Genomic DNA, 9,897 nt, shown 5'->3' with positions numbered 1-9,897 from the left:
CTCTCAAACTGAAGTCACCGCTCAAGCCATGCGGAGCCGCCTCCCGGGACTCCCATTGGGGGCTTCAGAGCACCCATGTGATGGCACAGCTTCGCTGCTTAAAGCACGCACACAGACTCGGCTGCACGCTTACATATGTGTCCAGAACGAAATACACACAAACGTTAACAAACGTGATTCTTGGGTGACTTTTAAAAATGTCCTTCGTCCAGGTCTTCTAGGTCACCTGAGCAGGAGGTTGGTCTTAACCCCCGAGTCTGCCGAAATTACCCCAGGAGCTGCTAAAAATGAGACCCAGTCCCAAATTCTCTACAATTAAGACATATTATTTTATAGGCAGAAAACTTTATTTTGTAAAAAAGTAAATACGTATTAGACGACTACGAGATAAAGCCCCGGCCCCCTCCCACGGCAGGTGACGCCCTTCCCACCATCTCTATGTCCCTTTCCGACGGCCCTCGCCTGCCTCTGAGCACAGGACGCTCTCGTGGGCTCGGGCAGTCTCCCCTCTGTCCCTGGGAGCAAAGGCCCTGCTGTGGTGGCCTCCCGGGCCGTGGGGAGGGCGCTGGGATGGGGTCCTGCCGTCCCTGCATGCGTGGGCGCCCTGTCTGGGACACAAGCGCTCAGGGCTTGCTGGAGGAACATGGGTGGCAGCTTAGCCCTGAGTGCCGTGGGAGGTAAAGTGGTCCAAGCAGACGAGTGGATGACCGGGTCGTGCCTCTCCCGCCCGCTCCCTGGGGACACCTCCACTCCTCGCTGTGATCCTAGCTGGGCACAGGGTCCGGTCACTCCATCCTCAGGGGCCCAGCTGCCTCAGCACAAACCCCCACTTCCTCAGTGCCAGCTCGGTGTCCTGCGCCGAGACGTCACGGTGCCACATGGCGCGCACCGACCGCTCCGTCCAGGGGAAGAGCAGCACGCGCACGGCACGGCCAGTCTGGGCCACCTCGTCAGCGCTCACGGCCTCCAGGTGCCGGCACAGCTCCTCGGGTGGCAGCCCGTTCACCCTCACCATCACTATGTTCGTCTCCACGGCGGCGAGATCCACGGAGCAGATGGGGGACGCCAGTTCCTGGAGTCCTGGGCCCAGGTCCTGCGGTGAGTGGAGCCTGACCGCGGGACCCCACTACTGCACCCACCACCCGGCCCTGTTGCACCAGGAAAGGCGAGGGCAGCTCAGCCACGGCAGGAGCAAAAGAGGGACTCTCAGTCCTGTCGTGGCCTTTGGAGTCCCCAGACTGGGCTCTGCTACTTTTTAGCTGTATGACCTTGGACAAATCAGTTAACCTCTCTGGGCCTCAGTTTCCTCTTTTGGAAAGTAGGGACATCACGGGGTTGTTGTGAGGACTCAATTAACGTATGTAAAGACCCAAGTTAGAGGCTCCACTCTGCTGGATTCTGTCTGCAGAGAGCAAGAATTACTGATGCCCATTCAGCGCTGACTGGTCCCACACTGCACCAGGGGCAGCCTGGTCCAGCGTTCTAGTTCCCTGGATCCCACTACTAGTGGCTCTGCGGCTAACCTTCACCCTTCTAGAGTCGAAGGATGCACACTGCTGGGGATTTGGGCCCTGCTGCTGGGGACCCCCAAGGCACTCCCCTGGGACCAAAGGGAAGTGAGGGCGGGGGGCCATAATCCAGGCACCTTTGGCAAATCTCTGGGCATTCTGGTGGTCCCTCAGCAGCACCTCTTCGGCATCAGCCAGTCCCACGAGGGCAGCCGCTGCCAGCACCCCAGCCTGGCGCATGCCCCCGCCCAGGGCTTTCCGGAGGCGCCAGGCTTCTTCGATGAAGTCCTTGGGCCCCCCAACCAGGGCCCCCACTGGTGCACCCAGGCCCTGGGAGGAAGAGAAGAGGTACTTGCCCCTTGGGTGTGCCTGTCTGTTCTAGGGGCCAGGAGAGGGGGCGTGAAGGGGATGGGGAAGGGCAGATGCCGTGGCCCAGTCCGGGGAGGGGTTAACGGGGCTCAGGCTCAGCAGCTGCCAGCCCAGGAGCTGGGGAACCCAACTCCACCTCCTGCTGCAGGCACCCCCACCCTCCTGTGTCTGGGGGGTGGCCCAGTGGCTTCCCACCTTGGAGAAACAGAGAGACACAGAGTCACAGTGCTCCATGATGTGGGCCGGAGGCACATGCAGAGCCACCGAGGCGTTCAGCAGCCGGGCACCGTCCAGGTGGACCCTCACCCCGTAACTCCGGGCCAGGAGGCGCACCTGGGGGCAAGGTACAGACGGAGGTCAGAAGGAGGAACGGAGGGAGGATGGGTCTCCCGAAGGTCACTGGGCTTGGCTCCTCGAGCAAGAACAAAGGGTCTGGAGTCAGGAGACCCAGGTTGGTGACCAGCTTGGCCATCTGGGACCTGAGCGGTCGCCTCTGCTGCCTGGACCTGTGTGCCATCCTCTGTGAAAGGTGGTCAATGGCAAGTGTTTTATTTCATGTTTATGGCACGCTCACCATGGACCAAGTGCTTACCGTGGTCCCAGCGATAAATGCCTCATCTTAGTTAAGTGGGACCACGAGGAAGACGCTCAGTGCCATTTCCCAGGCAGGCACAGTTCTGGAGACCGAGTCAGGGCCCAGGTTTTCATGCCACTGAGCACAGAACTCAGCCTCACACGCTGGGGGTAGGGACCAGGCACAAGCTGGCGCTGCTCTGGGACTCAGCTCCCTGGGGCTCTCTGCTCTTTTGGGGGAAGTTTGGGCACTGGGGCCCTAAACTGGGGCATTAATTCCCTTTGCATCCGCAGCCTAGGACCACACACACGTCCCTCCCACAGCAGTTCTGGCTGCTGATGGACATCCACAGCATATATCAGAGGGGACTAAATTCTGGGAGAGGGGCTCAGGGGAGACAGGAAGCCAGCAGCTGGCAGGGGCGGGGCACAGTGGTGGGCCAGCCTACCTGGCGTAGGTAATCGATGGGGAGGACCCGGCCCCCCGAACTGCTGTGGGTGTTCTCCAGGCAAATGAGCTCACAGACTGGGTAGTAGGGGCTCCCGAGTCCCCGTGTGATAATCCTCTCCAGCTCAGCCAGGTCCAGGGTGCCATGGGGCAGGTCTGGGAGGGGGTGGGAGTGCACTCCTGCGATCTGCAGGTGTAGGGGGGATGGAGGATCAGGTCCAGGGGTCCGGTGGCGCCGCTTACTTCTGTCCTGTCTGCTCCTCCAAGCTCTGGGTCGTGGAGCCTTCCCCCTGTGCTGTGGACTTGGGCACAGACATCCCAGCTAAGGAGCTGGAGGAACCCGGGCGCTGTGTGCTCTGTCCCTCCGCCCTGGTATCCTGAGTGCCCACTAGGGGGCAGCAGGGTGCCAAGCACGGCTAGCGTCCTGGCAGCTGGTCTGAGCCGCGGCTGCGCCTGCGTGGTCAGTCTGAGAACGGCTCTCCTTCCCACCTTTCTGGGGAGGTGGCCATCCCAGCCATTTCTCCCCTCTGCTGGTCCCAACCCTGTGCCTAGGAAGCAGGTTCCCACCAGAAGTGCTGAGCACCCTGCGCTGGCCCCAGGTGAGGGGTGCCATGTTCTTACCTGAGCCACCCCACCCTGCTCATAGACGTGGAGGTGGCACTCCTGTCCAAGGAGGAGCTGGGAGCCCCGGCGTCGGCAGTGACACATCACTGAGATAGATGGGGTAGGGGGCAGTGTTGGCACCGAATCCAAGGGGGCCCATCTGCCCCCACCCAGCTCGGCTGGGCTGAGCCCCAGGACCACAGCCAGCTCCCAAGTGCCTTATGCCAATTAGGAAACAGCGCCCCTTCAAGACACCTAGCTGCCATGTGCCAGGAAACCATCCCATGAACTACACAAGTCCAGGAAGACGACACCGAATCATTGGGCCCTGCACAGTGGGCACCCCTGTGCCCTGCGGCCCACATGCACAGCATCTCTTGCACAGAGAAGCCGGCCATGATGCTACCCCATGGGGGACAAGCAGCCTAGGGCACAGGCATCAGCTGGGCCGGTAGGAGACAGGGCATGCACACACTGGGAAACTGGAGAGTTAAATAAATGGACAATTCATAAAGGTGTGGGAGCATGTAGGGAAGTCATGAATGACAGTGCAGGACCCCCAGGCCAGAAAGGGCAGAGGAGGGTGTGGTTACAGAACCCTAGAGACAGGACGGGGAGAAGGACAGGGCCTGGCCCGTGGAGACCCCTGGAGGAGGGGGTAAGGGGAGGGGCAAGGCCATGCTGACCTCACTTCCTCCCCTCCCTCATCTCCTGCCAGGGACACCCCCTGGGTGAGCTCGACAGACATCCAGAAGGCTTGGGACTCCACTGATGTTGTCACAGCCCCTGGCACAAAGGAGAGAAGCATGGATCCGGAGGGCAAGCGGAAGTCCCCCGCGCTCACCAGAGATGAGATTGGCCATGGTGTTGGTGGGCACAAACAAGGTCTGCTCCACCCCCAGCAGCTCTGCAGCCTTTTCCTGAAGCTCTGAGGAGAGGGAAGGGATGGGAGGGCTCCGTCAACAGTGGCAGTCACTCAGAGTAGCTTTTCAGAGAGCCCTCCTTGCGTTACTCACAACCATGAGCCTGTTCGGACGAGGGCACCTTGCCTGAGGCTGCGGCGACTGGCCAAGCAGGACTGGAGTCCCAGTCTGCCAGCTGCGCAGTCTGTGGTCTTGGGGACCGCATATCCCAGTCCAGAGGCCCCTCAGTCAACCCTCTGTGCCCCGCCTCCTCCTGGGCCACTGTCTCCCCCCACAATGAAACTCTGTGGTTTGAACCCCCATCCTACCCAGACCTCACACCTGTCTCATTTCCTTTCCCATCAGCCCCTCGCAGGTGGGGCCCTGCGGTTTCTCTGCTGACTTCCTCTCCCAGAATGGAAGGACAGGAGCCCTCAGAAGGGGAGACTCTGGGGGGCTGGAGGGGAGCGGGGCTTCTGGCTCCTGTTTTAAATCCTGCTGTGGCTCCTCTGTGCCTGTGGTATCAGGTCTGAAGCCTTTAGCATGACATTCATGGCCAGCAGAATCTGGCCTCTGCCTCCCCCTCCAGGGACGGGGTGTCCCCCTGCATCCCACACTCCAGCCACATTCCCTATCTGTATCCTGAATGCCTGTCTCACCACCATGCTTCTGTTTCTACAGTTCCCCACCTGGTAAGCCAGCACTCTGCCCTGCCAGGGGCTCCACTCATCCTTTAAGAGGGCTCCTCTGCAAAGACCCCCTTCCCTGTGAGTCCCATGCCTCCCCTACCCCTCAGTTCCCAAGGCACTCTCTGTGGACTCCTGTCAACCCCAGCCCCTCCCCCACCCTGACAGTGGTGACTGTTTTCTCAGCAGGCTGCCTGCTGAGCAGTGGGCTCAGCATCTTTGAAGTTCCAGGCAACAGTGGGTGTCGCTGGATGCATGACCAGCCCCAATCACTGCCTGACCCCAAAGACGGGCCCTCGGGGCTCAAGTGGCGACCCTATGGCATGTCCTGGCACAGCTGAGGGTTGTCCACACCCCAGGAATAGGAGGGGTTCACACTGGCAGCATCTCTCAACCCAGGGTAGAACTGTCAGTCACTGTGTCCTGAAACACTCCCTTGGTTGTTAGAACCCACTCCTCGGAGGTGCAGCCCGTGGAGAACTCCCTCTTCTAGATGGGTTTTCTATTTGTCTTCATGCGGGAAGGCGGTGGGTGCAGGACGATAGCTATAGGTTTTAGAGGGAGAAGACCTAGGTTCAAATCTTGCCTCGCCATTCACTAGGTATGGGACCTTGAGCACCTGGCTCAGCATCTCAGAGCCCTCCTCGGCAAGATGGGATAACACCCGTCTCATCGGGCAGTCGGACGACACTATAATGTGCCCATGAATCACCCGGTGATCCTGTTAGCATGCAGACTCTGGCTCAGTAGGTAAGCGTGGGACCCAAGAATCTGATTTCGAACAGGCTCTCAGGCGATGGGTCAGACTGAGAGCGAGGACGGAGAGCGCAGTGCTCAGCCCCCAGCTGACCGCCATCCCTGCGCCCGGGCAGCCTCTCCCGCCAGCACCACGGACAGCGCTGTGGGGTCGCCGCGACGACCCCCAGCCCGGCCCGGGCCCGCACGCCGGGCTCACCGCGGACGGTGGGGTCCTCGCCGTAGTCGTCGTCCCCCACGACTGCCTCGGCCATGGCTCGCCTCATGGCAGGCCCAGGCTTGGTCACCGTGTCGCTGCGCAGGTCTACCACGTGCGCCGGGACCCCCGCCCAGCTCCCAGACGCCCGCGCCCAGAGGGCCCGGTGCCTCTGGGCCGTGGCCCAAGCCAGTCCGCGGAGCATGGCGGGGGCAGCGCCCAGCCCCCTGCCCCGACCCTCTTGGGTGAGGGCGACCGCGAATAGCGGAGTCGGCGCGGCGGGACTTCCGGGACCTCGGCCGCTGCTGACCGGGGCCGGCCGGAGGGCCCCCGCGGCATGCTGGGAGTTGTAGTTCGGACTTCGTCGCGGCAAGCCTGGGCGGGAGGGCCCCGCGGCATGCTGGGAGTTGTAGTTCCGCGGGCACAGCGTCAGCCGGGCGTGCGGGAGAGGGAGGGTCCCGCTTACCGAAGAGGAAACCGAGCCGGCCAAGCTTTTATAGAGCAGACGCTCGTGTGGCTGTTACCATATGCCAGGCAGTGTACCGACGTTAAGGCAGCTAGGACAAGTACTGTTATCATCTCCGTGGGAAACTGAGCCGCACAGAAGCTAATGGACTGCCTAAGGTCACTTGGCGCGGAGGCGGCCAGGGCCAGCTGTCTCGAGTCCACTCCGGAACCACTGTGTTGCGTCCGCCCTGAAAAGTAGCTTCCCAACATTTACGTTTTTCAATACGGATCTGTTGCGCACCTGCTCTGTGCCAGCTATCGTCTAGGTGCCAGGCAGAGGGGCACGAAGATTGTGCAACCGGTCAGAGCGTCTGATTTCATGGAGCATAATGGGAGGCAGAATTAGAGGGGTGCATAGAAAGCCCCTCTCCCATGACCCCTGGCGTAGAGGGGTGGACTGTAGCCACCCAGAGGTCCTTCTGGTAGTGGTGAAGGGCGCCTACTGACTCAAGTCCCCACTTAGCAGGTGTGCAGCTTTGGACAAACCATTTCACCTCTCTGGGCCTCAGCCTCCTCAACTGTCAAATGGGCTGTTTTGAGGGTTCGATGACTTAGTGTGTTTAGTGCTGACCCCGGCGTCTGGCTGGTGGGAAGTGCTGTGTGAGAGTGTTCGCTCTCTCACTGCTGCTGTTATCATCCTTACTGGTTACAGCCCAGGGTCTGGGGCTTGGCGCTGCTGCTGAGGGGTGCACCCTGCCTCGGCAGGGACTGGGCCTCCTGCAGGCCCCAAGAACAGCTTGCCCTTTGAGTTCAGGTCCTCGGGGTGGGGACAGGATGCTGCCGGAGAGAGGAGCACTGGGAGGGAGAATGTCGATGCTGGGAAAAGCTGCAATGGGGCTAGTCAAAGCATCAGGGCAGGCTTCCTGGAGGAAGCAGCGATTAGGCTGAACTTTGAACGCAGAGCAAGGTGTTAATCAGACAAAGGCAGAAGGGAGAGTGCTCCGGGCAGAGGGGACAGCATGGGCAAAGACTCAGGGTAGGAGGCCCTGAAAGAAGGCCAGCCTGGCTGGAGGAGTGAGCAGGGTGGAGATGGAACCCACAGCTACATCCAGGGTCCCGCCACCTCCCTGCAGCGCTCCACTGCTCCCCCCAGGCCTGCTGGGGCCATCCTGAAAGAGCGGAAATCGCAAGCTTCCGTAGGGTCTGTGGCCCCAAGGACCCCCATCTAAAGGAAAGGCTCGCGGTGCCCTCCCCAACCCCAGGGCCCCCTGGCCCTGACCTGCAATCTTCACTGAATTCCGGGCCCTTAGAAAACAAGCCCCTTATCTCTGTGTCTGGCTCCAGCCCTTCTGCTGGGAAGTGGGGGGCGGGGAGCAGAGGCCTCTGTGGAAGGAAGGGAGGGGTTGGAGCAGCAATGGTGGCTTCAGGGGAGCAGGGAGAAAGGGGCAAACAGCTGGACCCCCACCACCTCCGGGCATGGCAGGCTCTTCACGGTACGCCCAGCCTTCTGGCCCACAGCCTCCCTGTTAATCCTCATAGCCACCTCGGGGAGGGGGACTGGACAGGGGGTTGGGGCCATCCAAGAATGCCACCAAGGCGACACATCTGGTCACCAAACGGGCCTCCCGCTTCCTGAAGCAGAGCTGTCTCCCCAGAGCTGGCCTCTTCCTGGGGAAGCTGGGCCCGGCGGAGGTCCCTTCTGCCAGGCGGCTACTTGTCACCTCCTACCCAGTCCCAGGGCACCTGGGCCAGCCCCCCTCACTACAGTGGGGGCTTGTCCCAGTGTGGAGGGAGCAGGAAGGGTGGGCTATCGTGGGAGAAGGGTGGGGACCCTCCCCAGGGCACCCTCTGACTAAGGCGTGGTCTCAGGGGGATTGTGTAGGCATGTTTGTGTGTGTGAATGCATGTATGTGTGCACACGTGTACACGTATTGTTTGCATGTACACACATGTACACACGTGTATATTTGCATGCGTGAGTTATGTAGGTGTGTACACGTGTGTGGGTATGTGTTTGTGTGTGTGCACTTGTGTGTGGGGGGTGGGTATGTGGGCGGGTGCACCCAGGTGTGTGTGTGTGTGTGTGTGTGTGTGTATATATATATATATATATATGTATGTGTATGTGTATATATGTGTGTGCATGTGTGTGTCCCTGGCTGCGTCTGACATCTGAGGGACAGTTCATAGCCCCCAGGCTGGGGTGAGAAGCCAGAAGCCGCTTGCCCAGCCCCCTCACCAGCAGCCAGCCCTGGAGGGTGTGGGGTCATCTCCTGCCTCCATGCAGACCTGCCCCACTGCACGCTTCGGCTTCCTCCTTCTCTCCCACAGCCACCGCCCTTGGCCAGGCCACCTCGGGCTCCTGCGCCCCTGCCTCCCCGGCCTTATTCTTGCAGCCACCTCCCTCCCACCATCCCTCGGCCCGATTGCAACATTTCTGTTCCCCGAATGTACTGGCCTCTCTCTCACCCCCAGATCTTTATACCTGCCGTTCCCTCTGCCCGGAAACCCCCAACATTGGCACGTGTCTCTGGTTCCCACTGTCTCCGTCTTCAGCGCTCAGCTGAGACGCTCCTTCTTCCGGGAAGGTCCCTGACCCCAGTCCAACAGGGAGGGGGTGGCGCTCCTTCTGGGGTGCTGGTGGCATCTCTTCTCGCTGCCTGCCGGTTATGGGCGGGGGCCGGGACACTCGGCCTGTGGAGTGTCCTGTGTACCCAGCCCACTACTGGCCCCCAGTTCTCAGTAATTCCAACCGAATGACTGATGGCGGGGGATGGATGACCCGACTTCTCCTGACCCTGGGACCCTGGGCAGCGTGGACACTGTCGTGTGAGGCAGGGACCACGTCGAGAGCTCTGACTTTGGAGGAGCCTGGGTCCCTGTGCAGAAGGAGGCCAGGAACGGATGAGGAGCAGATGCTGGTCCTGCCTCGGTCTCTCCATGGGGAAGCTCTGGGGGTCCCCAACATAGCTCCTTCCCTGGCCTTCTTGAGATGTCTGTTTGCTCCTCCCAGAGCAGTGAGGGGACACTGAGCAGGCGGGGGAGCAGGACGTGAGTCCTGGGGTAGCTGCCACTTACGGCACCCCCAGTCTCCCTGCACCCCTCCAGGTGCAGGCTCTGAGGTGTGGGCGCACACTCACACACGCACAAGCCGAGTGCAGCGTGCATATTCCTGTAATGCTGGGCCGCTGGCAGGAAGTGAGCGGCGGGGAGGCCGCTGCTGGGAACCCAGGGCTGGCCCCGCTGAGATAAAGGGAGGCAGCAGATTAGAGCTGGAGATAGCGGCCCTGGGTCCTGGTAAACAGGTTGGGGGAAATGTCATTCCCATCCCATCCTCTTGGCCCCGAGCCTGCAGGATCTATAGGGCACTGGCCCGGGGCCAGGCCTCACAGCCTGAGAGTTAAGGGAG

The 9,897-nt window shown here is 61.1% G+C and overlaps 1 protein-coding gene across 3 annotated transcripts; it reads right to left on the bottom strand.

The window, feature by feature from the left end:
- Nucleotides 1–328: 328 nt before the first annotated feature.
- Nucleotides 329–6,540, bottom strand: LOC103554050 (uncharacterized). 3 transcript variants are annotated; one of them, XM_008524883.2, is made up of 7 exons: nt 6,045–6,540; nt 4,346–4,429; nt 3,520–3,608; nt 2,900–3,085; nt 2,073–2,210; nt 1,646–1,838; nt 329–1,080 (listed from the first exon to the last, which is right to left on the bottom strand). In XM_008524883.2, the coding sequence occupies exons 1-7, from the start codon at nt 6,244–6,246 to the stop codon at nt 797–799; spliced, it is 1,176 nt and encodes a 391-aa protein (XP_008523105.2). In that variant the 5' UTR covers nt 6,247–6,540; the 3' UTR covers nt 329–796. The 3 variants fall into 3 exon arrangements, with proteins under 3 accessions (XP_008523105.2, XP_070415914.1, XP_070415915.1); XM_070559813.1 differs by having other exon boundaries at nt 329–1,093; nt 6,045–6,357; XM_070559814.1 differs by lacking the exon at nt 1,646–1,838 and having other exon boundaries at nt 329–1,093; nt 6,045–6,356.
- Between the last annotated feature and the right edge of the window lie 3,357 nt (nt 6,541–9,897).

This window comes from Equus przewalskii, chromosome 10 (assembly GCF_037783145.1).
Source record: "Equus przewalskii isolate Varuska chromosome 10, EquPr2, whole genome shotgun sequence".
NCBI classification, from domain to species: domain Eukaryota; kingdom Metazoa; phylum Chordata; class Mammalia; order Perissodactyla; family Equidae; genus Equus; species Equus przewalskii.
The sequence above is the reverse complement of the archived record's forward strand: the minus strand, read 5'-3'. Positions and strand labels throughout refer to the sequence as shown.

Excerpts from the sequence above, each read along its gene's own strand:
- LOC103554050 (XM_008524883.2), bottom strand. The coding sequence starts at position 6,246 with ATGCTCCGCGGACTGGCTTGGGCCACGGCCCAGAGGCACCGGGCCCTC. Across the intron at positions 4,430-6,044 it reads CGAGGACCCCACCGTCCGCG|AGCTTCAGGAAAAGGCTGCA; the intron begins GTGAGCCCGGCG and ends CCCTCTCCTCAG. Across the intron at positions 1,081-1,645 it reads TGCCCAGAGATTTGCCAAAG|GACTCCAGGAACTGGCGTCC; the intron begins GTGCCTGGATTA and ends ACCTGGGCCCAG.